This window comes from Egretta garzetta, unplaced genomic scaffold (assembly GCF_000687185.1).
Source record: "Egretta garzetta isolate BGI_Z169 unplaced genomic scaffold, ASM68718v1 scaffold51, whole genome shotgun sequence".
Taxonomy (NCBI): domain Eukaryota; kingdom Metazoa; phylum Chordata; class Aves; order Pelecaniformes; family Ardeidae; genus Egretta; species Egretta garzetta.
In genome coordinates this window covers 2,191,456-2,208,315 of record NW_009258549.1, presented here as the reverse complement: position 1 = coordinate 2,208,315, position 16,860 = coordinate 2,191,456, and the positions used below count along the sequence as shown (strand labels likewise).

General features: G+C 49.5%; 1 protein-coding gene across 1 annotated transcript in view; it reads right to left on the bottom strand.

Annotated features, from left to right (window-relative positions):
• CYTH4 (cytohesin 4) overlaps nucleotides 1-7,111 on the bottom strand; it is a 17,276-nt gene extending 10,165 nt beyond the window's left edge. The window contains exons 1-2 of the mRNA XM_009647826.2: nucleotides 7,036-7,111; nucleotides 1,168-1,250 (exon numbers count right to left, since the gene is read on the bottom strand). Coding sequence (XP_009646121.1) covers nucleotides 1,168-1,250; nucleotides 7,036-7,054 — 102 coding nt within the window. The 5' untranslated portion in view covers nucleotides 7,055-7,111. The remainder of the gene's footprint in view (nucleotides 1-1,167; nucleotides 1,251-7,035) is intronic.
• Nucleotides 7,112-16,860: the final 9,749 nt, after the last annotated feature.

Genomic DNA, 16,860 nt, shown 5'->3' with positions numbered 1-16,860 from the left:
CCCTGCTCCACTGGACAATGCATACCCCATTGGTTAATGGATTTGGGATTTAGAGTGTGGGTCTGTGTAGCCTAGCAGCTTTTCTCTGTCTGTAGTGGGTACGAAGTGTAGTATTCCTGTTCAAACATCCTGCCTCCTACAGTGCCCATTGCCTATTCTGAAAATTGAAGAGATAAGAACAACACACAAGCAAACCACACGCCCATACATTCATAGCCAGATTTGCAAGAAGGGACAAGCCACCATTCTGATTTGCAGCAGAGATGGTAAGGCTGGAAGCCTGAGAAATAATGGGTAGTTTGGCTTAATCCTTTACTCTACACAAGGAAATATTGCACCTATTCCCCAGGCATCTGGACATCTTCATGTTGTGGGGAAATCAGCGTGAGTCCAATGATTCAGTGCAATAAGCTCTCTCAAATGCGAGACCACCTTCCATGGTGGTGGAGGCAGACCGGAATAGAAAGTGCACGGCACCATGCATGACTGCGATGCGGTATTACTGACTGATTTGGAATCTGCCACTTTCAGACATTTTAGGAGTCAATGGATAAATGTTTGGGTCTGCTAAAAGAAAGGAAGAAAAGCAAGTTCAACCACTGAAACTTGTGTGGAAGGTTCTGCCACCACACCTCTCTAAAGAGACAGGATCCTTCATGGAGGACTTGTCCACAAACCAAACAAAAGTTCGATACGCACAGGGGGATGCAGCAGGTAACTAGGACTGATGTGTCACTAGCAGGTAATCAGTAACTAAAAATAATCATAAATGCTGAGACAGATTCCTGCCAGTATGACTTAGTAAAGTCAAGTCATATGTAGTATGAAGTATGTAAGTACTAAGTCATCAAAGTATGACTTAGTAAAGGCATATGCATTTCCTTAATCCTAAACATGCAATCCCAGCTCATCCCTGCTAATGAGCTGATCAAATATGCCATTAGAATAGTTGATGACTCCTACAGCAGAGTACCACAGGTTGGATGTACACTGGTGGCAAATATGCCAGGGCAGCCTGAAGTTCAGAATTCAAGTTGGATCATGCCAGAGCAAATGTCTCCTGTGCAGGAGCACTTCTGCATGGCCTGGACTGTTATGTGAAGATGCTCCTTGGTGAAGACAGTTTTTAGAAGGCTGGGCAGACAGGAGAGACAGGATGGTCCTTACCTTAATGTCATCCAAAAGCTCCTGTCTGTGCTGCCTGATTGTCTCTATTTCAGCCTTTTCAGCCTCACTCAAGTCAGTTGACCCTGGAAGAACAAAGATGCCTGTGAGAAGGGTACTGGGGCCAACATATCACAGGAAAAGCTGCCTCAAGCTCTCCTAGGGTCATGCCACAGCAACTCCGATTTCTGTGTTTCAGCATCTGTGTTCCCTGCTGCTGCAGCCACTGCACCTCAGCTTTGCCCTGCAAATGGTTCTCAGTCCGGAGCAAGCAGCACAGACCCATGTACCCTTCCTAGCAGCCAGATGCTGTCTGGTAGCCCTCTGATCTAACCCTGCAGCAACCCACCCCACCTACTCAACCGATGTTGCTCACTCCAAGCACAATTAAGAGGTCTTACCACGCTCTTTGGTGGTTTTTATGTCTGCACATCTTTATGTACTGAAAAGCTGTGACCTAAATACTTGATCTACATCCAAATCTCCCGTGAAGAGCCACTGGCTTCTTGGATCGATCTGGCACAGCTGGAGTCAGAAATGGCTGAAGAGAGAGAATTGAGTTTTTTCAAGTCTGAGGGCAGGATCTGGGGGGATGAAAGCCTTGCTGAAGAAGGAGCATCTGTGGGAGGCTGTTGCTCTGTGGACTACAGACAATGCAGAAATACGAGTAGGTTTCCTTGTAATGTACAGGAAGTTAAGCAGATAGCGGCAGAGCCAAGGTGACCACAAAATGATTCATAAAAGGCCTAGAAGAACAGAGGTGACAACACTGCTACTAAATATAATCCAGGTGAAGCATGGCCTCTTCAGCAAGGAGAAAGAGGAGGCTGCAGCCCTAGGGAGGCAAAGCCCCAGGAAAAATACAGGGGGCTCACATAAGGCTTAGAGCACTGGAGGACCTCCTGGGAGGTCACTGCAGAATTTGGCAGACAAGGTCCTTGCTGCACCTAAACACTGCGAGACAAAGCTTCCCCAGGAAGCCAGGTCAGGTCATTGGATGCCCTGCTCCACTGTTTCATAAGCCAAAATCCCCTGGGCCTCCTGTCTTCCTGGAAAAAGGGGAAGTGGCACCAGCTGCCTTGGAAATTCTCTTAGTGTGGATCTCACATGCAAAACAACTGCTATAAATATGAGTGGGGAAAAAAGGGGAAGGAAGGAACCAGTCAAGACAGGCAGAAGGAAAAGGGGGACATCTCAGAGCCCATATGCTTCTTTCCTGTCATGGCCCCAACAGTTCAGAGAGATCTGCCTTACTCGATCTTTCCCCTGTCCTCCTGGCTGGTTGGGTTTCCATATGCTGAGCCTGCCCTATTACTTTTCTCAGGCTGCAGCCTCTCTCCGGTCACTCCTCCCGCTTTTTTCAAGCATTGCATTCCCTGGGGAGAGGCTGCTGAGCCTGGGCAAGGAGCCAGCATGAAGCCAGGGCTGGGAAGGTCCCAGCTCTGCAAGGCAGCCCTCATGAAGAGCTGAAAGAAGCTGACTGATTGCCGAAGCCGGTCAAGAGGGGAGGAAAACCTGTGGCATCCAGCAGCTTGCAACAGCCAAATCTCTATGTGAGTGGAAAAACAGACAAACAAGCAAGCAAGCAAAGAAGCAAGCAGTCAAACAAACAAAAATCAACCAAACAAAAAGAAACAACAATGAAAAAACCCCATGCAGTGGCTTTGTTGCTTGTTAGGCGGGTTGCTGACTTCCCCTTGAATGTCAGCCCTGCGCCTGTGAGGGGTGCCTGGGTCTTTCAGCTCGCTTCATGTCTCCCACCGTCCTGGCGCCTGTAGGAGATGAGGCCAGCCTCTCGGTCTGCCCAGCTTTATTTCTCTCACCTCTGGTCTGGTAACTGTGGAATCACTGGGGTGACTCCTTGACAAATTACCACTCAGACCCTTGGTTCTGTATTGCTTTCCACAAAAGCAGCATAGCAGGACATACCTGAGGAACCTCCCCTTCCCCCACCCTATCGGCAAAGCCTGTGGTGTGGCTTGGTTGCTTTGCTTCAGTTGCTCTGTGTCTGCTGAAGCAGCCTAAACCATCTCAAAGAGACATGAGGCACCCAGAGGACACCACCTCGCCCACATGACCCACCCCCTGCCCCGAGACTGTAAATATGTCAGTCCCCCTTCCTCCTCAACATCAGAAAACCCCAACTCCCAAGTGGTTTACCTGTCCAGTTTGTCAGAAAGAGAAAAGTGTGGGAAGGACTGTGCGTGTGGGAAGGGTGGGAGAGGAAAAGCATACGAGTCACAGAGAAGGGGAGGGAATCAAGGGATAAAAAAGCCAGGAGAGAGTGACATAGTAAGGAGAAAATTGGATGGATCAAACTTTCACAGCAATTTAGATTGAGCTGCAGAGAGAGTCCTTGTAAGGTCTCCTGAGTTTCCTTAAACAGCTTAAGTCCCTGATTGCCTTGGAAAATAATTCTGAGGTCAGTGCCTGCAAGTTACTCTGCTTCCCTGGCAGAAGGACTAATGCTCTCCTCAAGGCTGTTTTGGGGCCGTTCATCAATGTTACTGCACACACTGGGGTCTACAGGTAGGGGAAGTGAACACAAAAGGCTTGTTTGGGGAAGTGTCCACAGAAAGGCAGCGAAGGCAGCAGAAGCAGCTGGGCAAGCAGCAGGTGAGGCAACGAGAGCAGGCTGAGAAGCAGCCGGGCCAGCAGGAGAGGGAATCTCCACGTGAAGCACTGCCTGGCTCGCTCTGGACGCTTGCAATGGTAGAGAGAATTCATCCCTGGACTGGGGGACTGAGAAATGGCCTCAGCCTCGTCAAAGACCTCAGTACCACCAAGTTCCACTTCCCTCTAGGGCTAGGTCAGGACACACATGAAGCATAGCCCTGGTCAGGGTTCTCTGCACAGGGGGAAATTTCACCCTGATGAAGAACACCCCCTGAAAACACCCGCAGGTTTCAGGGGGATGCTGTCAGCCAAACCAGCACTGAAGTCTTGTGTTCAGACACAAGACAATAAACTGGCTAGCATCCCCTCCAGAGAGGACATGAAGTTGCTGCTTGGAATTTATTTTCAGAGAGCAAATGTTGAAAGCAAAGCACAGCAGCATCACATTTGTGGGGCTTACACCTGCTCTTGAGGTTTTTTCCCCACTCTCAGAGCAGACCCAGATAGAAAGACCTGACGGTTCTTCATGAATTGCCCAGGCTCATATTTTTAGGGCTGTCACTCAAAACAGAACACAGACTTCAATTCCAGTTGTGGTGACTTACGCCCTCAGTGTCCCCATCTGGAGGGCAGGTCAAAGTTACCCAAAAGTCTGTGTACTCATGTGGCCAGCAAAGTGTACTACTGTGTTTGCTGGTCTTATTTCCCACGGCAAAGGGCTGTGCAGAGCCGTCCAGGTGCTAAGTGAGGCTTTCAATCCCAAGGAAATGTATATGCATAGGCAGATAGATAGCTTTTGGAACACAGAGATAAGTGGGAAGTGACTACCCAGGAGAGCTGGAAGAATGGACTGCAGAAACAGTAGGGGAAGGTGATGAAGAATGACTGCATCTGTAGCACTGTTAGAGACCATCCATGTGCTACTCACCCCCAGCATAACAGCAGAAGTTCAGCCAGCCCATTTGCAAGGCAATGTAGGGCGCTGAGTGCGGCTGCTAAAGGGTTTGGGCACTTCCACCCATGGCAACAGACAAGCAGAGCAACCTGATGGGCATCTTCTGCCTGGATGAGGCTGTCTGGTGGAAGGCTTTCACCTGAAATTCCTTCTCTTTTTTGATACGGCTGCTGTGTCATCTCCAGCACAGACCACCACCTCCCCAGCCAGGTACCAGGCTGTTCCAGGCAGATAACAAGAAGCCTTCCAGCTCCTCAATTCCCTCCAGCCCAATCTGCCTCCCTCCTGCAGCCACTCCACAGTTCTCTTCCAGACTGTTTCAAAAGAAATTCAACATGGACCTCACACAGATTTAATTTGCACATTCCAGCTATGGGGGGAAAGGTGTGAAGAAGCATTTATGATGTCTCCTAGCCCCCTGACATGACAACTTAGAGCAATCAGGACAGCTCCCAGCCACTTTTGCCTATGGCTCTCACCCCACACATCCTAGCATGATACCACAGTACCCGCCTGCTCTCCCATGTTTCACACACCCAGCTCAAGGATTTGGCATACTGGCTCCGTGGCCTCACCCAGACAGTTGCTAGAGGATCCTGAGGGAAGCTGGAAGAGGACATCCACAGCAGGGAGAGCAGCCTCCCCACAGACATCGGCCTCATCTGCACACAGCTGTGTCAGACAGGTACCTATAAGGACCATGGTGTCTCCAGGTAGGGGTGACTCCAGAAAAAGGTGTATGTGCACCTCTGACCTTCATGAAAATCATGCTGCAACCGAGCAACTTTAAACACATGCAATGCTCTAAAGCTCACTGGAAACACATATCTGGTGGCAGCCTTGGCTCCCAAAGTAGAACAGCATCAAACAAACCCACTTTCCCATCCAGCTGCGAAGTGACAGGCTGGGACTGAGCAAAGGCATCGGTCAGAACCAGCACGTCTCTTCAAGCCTTGCCCGTCTCCAGACTCTGCCTCTGGCCAGGGCTGAGCAAACCTGCGTTGTCCCTCAGCAGGATCTCACTGTGCTATTGCAGGGTGTAACTTCTAAGACGTAATTAACTCAGTAACACATAACTTGAGTGAATGACTGTGTCAGACCATGAGTTCTGAGCGCCTCAGTTTCTGTGGAAAGCACACCCCAAAATAAATAGTAAAACATGAGGTATCCCCCCCTTCTCCTGCCCAGCTTGTCCTGCAGTAGCTTTGTCCACAGTTGCTTTCAGGTGGTGAGGGCTGGGTGATCTGAAGAGACAGACCTTCACCAACATTCATAGCCAGATGCTGGCAAGAGTCCCACCAGTTTCCCTGACAAGCAAGGCTGGTACGTGGTTTGAGCGTGCCCTTTCCCTGGCTACCCACCTAGGAGCTAAAAAGTGCAGCTAAACCAGTTGTTGAAACTGGGCACTGGTTTTTGCCTTCCTTCTGTGCTCTACATCCTATAGGCAGAAGCCTGGGAGAACAGAGAGGCAGACGCAGCAGGGCCATTGCACGTTGACCCCTTTTCCTCCTGGCCCTCGTTCAGCCCATTCCCGTTCGGCTCTCCCTGCTGGCTGCCTTTGCACAGGCACACACTCAGAGCTTCCTCAGCCAGAGGCTGGAAACGTTCAGCCTGGCAGCATGCCTCTCCCTGCTGAATCCCAACCACTTTATCCACCACCTGCCAAAGTAGGAAATAAAACACGAGATCTCTCTCGGTTCCTCAGACGTGACTTATCTCCCCCCACTCACATCTGCCTTTTGAGGTTATTTTGGGACCCGGCAGGCCCACCTGCAGGTCACTTGGAGTTGGAGTAGAACCCTAATACAGACATTTACCTTTAACAGGGACATGAGCAAGAGAGGCCCCAGTACCAAAAGCCTTGCAAGCATGTTGCACTGGGATACCCAACTGCACAAGAGTGCAAGCCATGCCAGAGCTGTAAGAAGAGAAGCCAAAGTTTACAGGTGCTCATCCCAAGTGTCACATAAACCCTTGATACCCCTGAGCTGGTCCCCAGCTCAGCTCAGGATCACCAGCAGAAGACACTCTCAGCACAAAGACCACCCAAATAAGTGGGAAAATTTCTCCCGATGTGAAAGGAGTTTTCGTATGGGAGAGCACCTAAAAAGAAAACCATGCCTAATGCTGAAGGCTGACAAGCAATTAACTGCACCACCGGGGATCTTCCACCATCTCGTTCCTCCAGCCACCAGCCGCAGCATCCACTCTAGCTGCTGGGATTTCATGGTGCGCTCTGCCCTGTCAAACTGAGCGCACAGCCCCCACAGAAAACAAGGCAAAAGATGGTCAAAGCTTACCAGCAGGACAAAAGTCCATCCTGAAGAGCGCAATATATTTTCAACAAAAGTGCTGTTCCTCCTTGCCTTCTGCTTGTTCAGATGCTTCACAGAACTGAAACGACTTCGAGCCAGTGACCAAAATCGTAGCAGCATTAGGGGGCCGGGTTGCCTGTGGCTCCGCCCTTCCTCTCCTCGTCCCTCCGACCACATCTCATGAGCTTGCATCAGTGAAGGGAACTGTACATGCATACTGCTAATGAGCTAACAGGGGCTCCTCGGCTACTCTGGAAATGCAAATCCACAAATGCATTTCCATCCCAGCAGCTTTTTGGGGACTCTCTGAGCACACATCTCTGTTTGAGAGGACTGAATTGAGCAGTGAGAGGCTGATAGTACTTTGAGCTTTTGTCTGGGACACTTGGAGGAGAGAGGGGGAAAAAAAGGAAGTTTTTGATTCAGAAAACCCATCTGATTTGGGAAGTGGTTTCATTTTAAAGGAAAGATTCTTCCTGTGCTAATTCTGTGGCGGGTGGGGAGGGGGATGAACACTCCAAACCAGGAGGATGGTTGATGGAGGGGAGAAGAGAGTCTTTTTCTTCTTTTCCTCCCTCACTGCCCGCTAAGTGACTCGTATTCTAAGTCTTGCTCCTTTTTGGTTTTTTCCACTAGCACACTGTTTTTCTTGGAAAGCCTTGAAAGTAAGGATGGAGTGAACTGAGGACGAACAAAGTCCTCCCTCAGGTTTAGCAATATTCTTGATGGTGGGAGAGTTGGCGTTCACAGGACAGTTTTGAAGGCACTTGTGCTGCTCTGTTCACCTGTGAGGCAGAGAGATGCTCTTTTTCCTCCATCCGTTCCACATAGCCCCAGAAGGCTGTATGTACACTTCCCCTTGGGTTGTATTTAGTTGCCATGTGATTTCTGTGGTAGATCTCTGATGTAGGCAATGTGGGAAAAAAGAAGTATGCAGGAGAGCACGGTGTCAGAGCCGTGAACTGGTGATTGAATAAATAAGCCAAGGTAAAATTCAAACCAGGTGTGATGCCCAAGGAGGGCTCTTGCCTCCCCTAGCAGGACTGAAGGCGTAGAGGGACGGCTCCTCTCCATGCATGAGCACTTACCTCTGAAGCACCCTACATCCTTAGCTCCCCGACCTGTTGCTGTACTCACAACAGGCCTTGAGCAGGACAGCAAAACAGATCCAGACTTCTACCTGCCATCTTTCCATGAGACAGCAAGGTAGAGTTTGCAAGAGCATTGCATGTGTAGAAAAAGAAGAAACGACCCTGAGACTTGTTAAGCAGTTGGAGCTAGCAGCTATGTACGCTTGCCACCATTTAGAATAGGCTCCTGTGAGGCTGAAGGTCCTTGACTCTGTGACGAGTTGACCCTGGCTGGATTCCAGGTGCCCACCAAAGCTGCTCTATCACTCCCCTCTTCAGCAGAACAGGGGAGAGAAAAATATATTGAAAGGCTGGTGGGTTGAGATAAGGACAGGGATAGATCATTTGCCAGTTACTGTCACGGGCAAAACAGACTCAACTTGGGGAAATTAGGTTAATTTATTACCAATCAAATCAGAGTAGGAGAGGGTAAACCCCCCTGAATCTTATAACACCTTCCCCCTATCCCTCCCTTCTTCCTGCGCTCAACTTCACTCCCAAATTCTCTACCTCCTCCCCCCGAGCGGCACAGGGGGACGGGGAATGGGGGCTGGGGTCAGTTCATCATGTGCTGTCTCTGCTGCTCCTTCCTCCTCAGGGGGAGGACTCCTCACCCTCTGCCTCTGCTCCAGCGTGGGGTCCCTCCCACAGCAGACAGTCCTCCACGAACTGCTCCAGTGTGGGTCCCTTCTTTCCACGGGCTGTAGTCCTTCGGGAACAGACTGCTCCAGCGTGGGTCCCCCATGGGGGGGGCAGGCAGCAAACCTGCTCTAGCCTGGGTTCTTCTCTCCATGGGCCCCCAGGTCCTGCCAGGAGCCTGCTCCAGCATGGGCTTCCCACGGGGTCACAGCCTCCTTTGGGCAGCCCCCTGTTCTGGCGTGGGGTCCTCCCCAGGCTGCAGGTGGAGATCTGCTCCACCGATAACTTCCACAGGCTGCAGGGGAACCTCTGCTCCAGCGCCTGGAGCACCTCCTCCCCTCCTTCTGCACTGACCTGGGTGGCTGCAGGGCTGCTCCTCTCATGCCCTCTCACTTCTCTCTCTCCAGCTACTGTTCCCCAGCGGTTTTTTTCCTTCTTAAGTATGTTATCCCAGAGGTACTACCACCATTGCTGATGGGCTCAGCCTTGGCCAGTGGCGGACACAGGGAAAGCTTCTCACAGAAACCACCTCTGTGGCCCCCCAGGTACCAAAACCTTGCCATGCAAACCCAAAACAGACTCACTAGGAAAGGCAGAGCTATTCCCTTCCCACATTCCCATTAACTGCATCTGGTCCAAGATCCTCTGGAGAGAATAACTGTCCCCTTAAAAGACTTGATGGGAAAGGCAGGACCTGCCTGAACGCTCTGGCTAAGGTCCATTGCTGTAGGGGCCATTCAGGCTCACAGAGACAGGCACAGATTGCCCTCCCTTCTGCTTGGTTTCTTGCATAACCTGTGGTTATGCTATAGGTTCAGTGTTGTTACTGAAGAGGACAAGGGCTGCAGTGCATCTCCAGGGAGTCTACAGCATCTCTCATTCTTTCCAAAGGGCAGGGTAAGTGTGTCTCCCTCCCCAGGTCCTTAGTCCCCCACTCATTCACATGGCGCACAGACTAGTTTGGTTCCAGGCTTACCCTGGAGCAAAACAACCAGTTCCTCATTTGAGGAAACCTAGACCCAGATGAGAGGTCAGTTTGCGTGAGCATCCCAGGCAGGCAATACGGATCTGTAGTGAACTCAGGTGGGTACCAACACTACCCCAGCCAGCAAGGCATCTTAAGGTAAGTTACAGAGGTTCTGTGGTCATGGCATGAAGATAACATGAAAGGGCTACAACACAACCCTCTGTCCTGGTTCCGGCTGGGATAGAATTCATTTTCTTCCTAGTAGCTGGCACATTGCTGTGTTTTGGATTTCGTATGAGAAGAACATTGATAACACACTAATACTTTAGTTGTTGCTAAGTAGTGCTTACACTTGTCAAGCACTTTTCAGCTTCTCGTGCCCTGCCAGCAAGAAGCTGGGAGGGGGCACAGCCAGGACAGCTGTCTCCAGCTGGTCGAAGGGGTATTCCATACCATATGACATCATGCTCAGTATATAAACCGGGGGGAGTTGGCTGGGGGCAGCAATCACTGCTTGGGGATGGGCTGGGCATCAGTCAGCAAGTGGTGAGCAATTGCATTGTACATCACTTGCTATTATTATTAATAGCATTATTATTACTACTACTACTATTATTTTACTTTATTTATTTCCATTATTAAACTGTTCTTATCTCAAACCACAGGTTTCCTCACTTTTACTTTTCTGATTCTCTCCCCATCCCACTGGGGGAGGGGAGGGAGGGAGCGGCTGTGTGGTGCTTAGTTGCTGGCTGGGGTTAAACCATGGCAGTCCTTTCTGGTACCCAACATGGGGCACAAAGGATTTGATAAAACAACAGATTAACCAGAGCATATTAAGGAATTTATATCTGTTGACAGTTGCCTGTCACAATGGTGGTTCTTCTGTTCTCAATATTAGTTTATCTGATTTGAACCATGCTCCTTTTTTGCTGCACATGTTAAAGATTGGTGCTGGTTCTTGCAGTTTTCTGTGCTCTGCAGTGATTAGTGATGTTTTGCCTGGGAGATTTGTTATTAAAACCTGAGCCTGGAGCTTAATCTGGTATTTGGGGTTCGTTCTGAAGCCATTACTGTACTTTGGGTACCACCTCATGGAGACAATTAGCAATTCTACCTCTTCCTCTGAGGGTTTTTTATGGAGGAAATACAGAATGGCACCTTCACTACCTTCTTCTGTGACGTTTCCTCCTTCATTACAGTAACCTTTCTGTATCTTGAACATCCTTGGGTAGTTAAGATACTTCTATTGGTATTTCTTGGGAATATTGTTTTGGTTTTGTCTAAAGTTAATAAGTAATCTAAGAATATCACCCAGAGATGTGTCCCAAGGCTAGGTAGTTATGAGTGACAGGGTACATGGGATAGTATGGGCAAGTACCTAGGACACCCTCTCATTATTTCAAGTGAAAAAGGTGGTGGTGGTGGTGGAACCAAAGGAAAAAGCAAAGACAGAGAGAATGAGGGATAACAAGGGAGAATGAGAGGAAGGAAGGGAGGAAGGGAGGAAGGGAAGAAGGGAGCAAGGAGAGGAAGAAAGGAGAGGAAGAAAGAAGATGAAGAAAGCGGAAAAGCCAGCAAGCAAGCAAGAAAGTACACATAGAAATTAATTATGCCCAGGAGTCTAGAAACATCAAACGGATCCTAGGGGAGGTGAGATTTAAATGCTACACAGTGTGGTCAGAGCTCGCCCACAGCCAGTGGCTCAGAGCACATGGGTTTTCCCGCTGGTGTTATCAACAAGGTCAGCACAGATACAGCCTAGGTCCAAATACAGACTAAGCAAGGAGAATTTGACATTCAGCAAAAATCAACTTACGCTGAAAGATACCCACACCCAGGGGGCTGACTCTTACCTTGGGCACTGATTCTGGCATCCTCCTCCTTCTGGAGAAACCTATGGCCTATACATTAAAAAAACCCCACTGTGATGACTGCGGCAACATCTGGGAAAAGAGCACCCCAGATAAGATCAAGGGCATATCTCATCAAGGGTGAGATATGGAAAAGTGGGAGACTGGAGGAAGAACCAAAGAACGTTTTCCAGGTGATAGATATTATTTCAACAAGGCAAAGAGTAGAGCTGGGAATGGCCACTCCTTGATCCAAGACATACCTGGCTCAGAGGTGCAAACAAAGTTCTCTTAATTGTGCATGAAGAGGTGTCAAGAAGACAAGAGGACTGGGTGGGAGGGAGTGTTGAGGGGCCTGTGTAACATCAGGGTAAGTGAAGGGGACTGGGACAGATCAGATATGTCTTGGGTTGGATTGCGGTGGGATTCGGCCCTTTTTGTCCCCTCCTATCACTCCCCTTCACATCCACCATGCCACAGTGCTGCTCCTGTGCCTCCAGAGCTGTTGGGAACAGGGACAGGAAGACGCAGATCCCTGGAAATCAGCGCTTCTGGTACAGGACTGGGGGTTAGATCCAGTAAGTGCTTCTGCCACTGCACATCCTTCCCAGCTGTGCTTATCTCAGTCTGGGGCTGGGCAGACAAGAGGTGGGAGTGTGTGCAATGGGGGCATCCAGGCTGGTCCAGCAGTCCTCGCCTCATCAAGCACGGGCAGATTAGGCCGACTGCTGCAGATCAATACTCCAGGCTGCTCCCTGTGCCTCCCGTGCCATGAACCATTTTTTCTCCCAGGACACTCCCAGACTGTACACAGAGACTTAAATTGGAGCTGGAAATATCTGTTGTTCTGGTGGTCACAAAGGAAAATATCAAACCGACAGTGTGGGTGCACTTTCTACTACGTGGTATAGGCTTAAAATAATCGTGTAAATAAAAAAGAAATAAAAATATTTCCTACTACTTTCAAGGGGATAAAGAGAGTGACAAAATGCCATATATTTCTCTGTGCTGAACATGTCACCTGTATCCCCACAACTACCCACAGGGAGACAAAGTACAGGTCGGTACAAATTCAATAGCCCCTCCAGGAGGTTTAGCCTGCCATTCGGGTTGGGCTTAGGGGTTGCAGCACGTCAGGAGAGAGCGTAGCACTTCTTACACAGTGTTGCGGGGATTACGAGCTGCACAGACCGTATTTTGATGCAAGGTGAAAGAGCACCAGAGCAAAGACAATAACAGCAGTTTTCATATGACAATTGGAACAAAATAATCCTTGTCCAGTGTGAGGAGCACCACCAACTGTGACAGCCGGGGCAGTAGCTCAGGATGCAAACATGCAGGCAGTAAGTAAAGCTGCTAGCGCAGAGTACCTGGAATAGCCAATTCTCAACTGCTTTTACTAACTCAAGGAACCAGGGTCTACTTTAGAGGTAGAAAGATGGTGATTATAAAAGGCCACAGGAAAAAAAAGTCTTCTATAAAGATTACAGGAGAGGAAACTTGGAGTCTGATAAACTTGAATGAAGAGCCAGAGGGATTTTTTTTGTTGGACTTGGGAGTGCAGCAAGATTGAAGTTTTATGCCTTTGAAAAAAAAATATGGTAGAAGTCAAGCAAAAGATCTGACTTTGGTAGTTCAGGAAATAGTCTTGTAAAATGGAGTAGCTATAGATTTCCTTAGTACTCTAAACAGCTCTTTTCACTTCCCTGATGCAGCCTTCCTAGAAGATACCATAGCTTACCAGTAAAGATATGTATTACATCTGGTTTTAAAAAATATAGTATATCTAACATTTGATAATGTATGAAGAGCAGGCAGGGGAGTCAAGCCAAGCAGCTGACACTCAAGGTAGAATTTACACGTGTGATCTCCAGTCCCTGTTACCCCCCCTCTACAACAGGCAGGTGAAAAATGTTGTTGAACCATCTGAGCACCTTATGGGAAAAGGGTGCACAGTCAGATATCGCTCTGTATTATCACCGTTAAGTAACAGAGTGCTATCAGCGGATGGGGGTTGCCACTGGCTGAGAACAAAATGTTTCTAAGAATGAAAACCCGTATCGGCATCACTGGAGACTTGCAGAAGTACAGAGAACTAGATAAGGCCGTGCCATAAAACCCTTGTATGATTTAGAGTCTGCAAGCAACTTCTCAATGGAGGGAAGTACAAGTGTGATTCAGCCATCACAAAGAACTTGGTGCCCAAAGGTCTGTGCCATGGTCTTCTGCTTATCCAGGTATATAGTGGAGAAGAGGTGGAGGTGGAGAAGAGGTGGAGGGGGTGAACCTCCTTCAGTGCTCCAGATAGGAGGATGGCAGTGGACCTGCTATTTTGCCCCAAACTGGAAGGCTGAGAGCAGTCACTCTCTGAAGATAGAGGAGCATCCATGAGATGATGTATCAGGAAGGGACCACCTGCCCCTGGTTGCAGTGGGACTGGTCTCCAGAAAGGCCCATGAGTAAGACAGGTCCAAGACTCAGTAAACACTATTTGCAAGTTGAGCTGCTTATCAATTACATTGTGAATGCGGGCAGTTTGTGTTTAGCAAGGCTGGATTGGAAACTTCTTTTTTTTTTTTTCCTAAGCTATCGCTTGACAAAGGTAAATTTAGGTTAGAGAAGCTCTTGGTATGGCCATGTTAGAAAACAGAGCCTTGCATGAAGCAACTCCGCAACCTCCCTAACAGGGACTGCAGAACATGACGGCCCAAGGCGCATTGCCCCACATCAGCTGCGACCTGAGCGCTGCGTTCTGGGCAGGCTTTTCAAAGAAGCATGGCAGTCAGTAAGAAACCGCAGCAGTGAGGGGAGAGGAGGGCAGCGACTGGGAGGGGTGGGAGTTTTGGAGAAGAGAAGCAGCAAAGCAAGAACTAAAAGCAGTAGGCAGATGGTACGGAGCTGTGTGAATGGGGAAGTGAGAAGACGCAAAAGGGGAATATAGCAAGCGGGGACAGCCTGCAGCCCAGCCAGGCTGAAGCAAATTGCTCTCTTCCCTGGTGGAGGCCCAGCACACACGGAAAAGGGCTCATGGCCACTCAAGATTGCCTGAGCGATAGCTCACATAAAATAAACTCTGTCATGGTCCACGGTAATGAGAATACCTGCTGTGGCCATGCCCTTTGCGTGCAAAGAAATGAGCCTCCTATTTCCGCTCCCTACCCCCCCCCAGGACTCTGCTACTCTGCCTGTGCTGAAGGACAAGCCTCCTGCTCAGCTCCTGCCCTCCTGTGCAGGGCTGTGAAGTGCAAACATAATTTCTGAAGGAGCCCCCTCACCCTTTTCCCATCATAGAATCACAGAATCTTTTAGGTTGGAAAAGACCTTTAAGATCATCAAGTCCAACCATTAACCTAACCCTGCCATCCCACCACTAAACCATGTCCATAAGCGCTTCGTCTGCCCGTCTTTTAAATACTTCCAGGGATGAGGACTTGACCACTTCCCAGGGCAGCCCATTCCAACGCTTAACAACCCTTTCTGTGAAGAAATTTTTCCTAATGTCCAACCTAAACTTCCCCTGGTGCAACTTGAGGCCATTTCCCCTCATCCTATCACCCGTTACCCGGGAGAAGAGACCAACACCCACCTCGCTACACCCTCCTTTCAGGAGAACCCCACAGAAAGAAGGGGAGAGATGGAGCGGTCCTTGCTGCTTTGGATCCTTCTGAGGGGGGAAAAATGGTATCATGCATTTCTTCCCTTGCCTGCCGTCCCACATGGGTGCCGTGCAAACCCGGAGCAGATGGGTGACTCCGAGGTGACCCAGCCCAGGGCCCTGAAGTCTCTCAGAGCAAAACTGTCTCACTGAGCAATTCTTTCCCATTAGTACCTTCCTCAAACTCAGCAAAGGGAACAAGAAACCCCAGATGGGTGCCTGCCTTCCCTCAGCCCTGCTGCACATGCAGAAGGAAACTCATGTCAAGAGCACCTCTTGGTGGTGTGAGAGGACATCAAAGCAGCAACAGATCTGTATGTGCTCAGTTAGGGGTTACGGGCCAATTTCCTGCAGTTTCCTTACTTTCCCTGCAGCCTGTACAACCAAGAGGTTTTAATATAGCAAGTACTGTTTGTTCTCAGAGGGATTGCAATACGTGTTATTTGAATGCAATATCCCGTTTTTAATAATTTAAATATGATGGAAAGGAACACCCTAAAAGCCTTTATGAAGATCCCTGTCATCCCTCTACAGAGGCGCTGGTGGAGGAGGGGTGTTTATAGATTCACAGCCCCATAGCAGTAGCAGGGAACTGTCTTCCAACAGTAATTTGCCCAGAAGTGGGTTGGAGATACACCTTCTTGCCAGGACTTCCTCAGCTCACGGTTGGCCATGAAGGACTACAGTGTCTTTGACATGGGGCTCACCTGGACATGGGGTCTCAACTCCTCCCTGACCAATTTTAAATTCTTCTTCCCCACTCCCTTCCATGCTGCCAGTCCCACAAGCCCATATGCCAGACTACAAGGATAAAAGCACACACCGGCATTCAGCAGGTTGGTGGTCCTTGATCGTCCCTGCCACCAGGTCCTACTGTGCCACCGGCTGGTTTTCCATCCAGTCTCCCTTGCCCTGTATCCCATCCCTAGCCCCAGTATCCTCACATGGCTGTTACTCTCTCCCAGGTAAGACCCAACGTATTCTCCAGCTCTCCCCAGCTCTTTTCCCCTCAGTCCCCATCATTCCCACCCCAGGTGTTCACTCTCTGTTCTTCCCACCCTGCTTCTCCCCAGGCACATAAGGGTTATTGGAAACCTTCAGAGAAAAGATCTGATGAAAACAGAAATTTTCCTTTGGAGAAGCTGAGTCCAAATACAGTTTCAACGATACCCAGAAAGGGGTTCACTTCCTGCTTGCCTGTCCCAGGCTGCCTGCCCAGACTGGAGATCCCTGAATCCCTAGGGACTCGACCAGCTCCAGCTCCCTCGGCCCTCGCTTGTCACCCAGATGTCTCCCACAGAGACCTCTCAACGTGCCCGACTGCCCAGAGAGCTGTAGTGGTTGTGCTCCATCCACCAGCAGCATTCTCTAGAGCCAGATACACCTGCCTTCTCTTCCAACTGAGTCCCTATCTCCTGGCCAACTCTATTCCATGCCTGCCTGCCCTTTCCAGCTCCTGCTGCTGCTCTCCCTGCAGCAGCCTTTTCCACTCTCCCTTCTGTCCTGGTCTGAACTGTATTCCTATGGCCTGCTCCTTGCAGAGGAGTTGGTGGGTTTCCTTCCTCC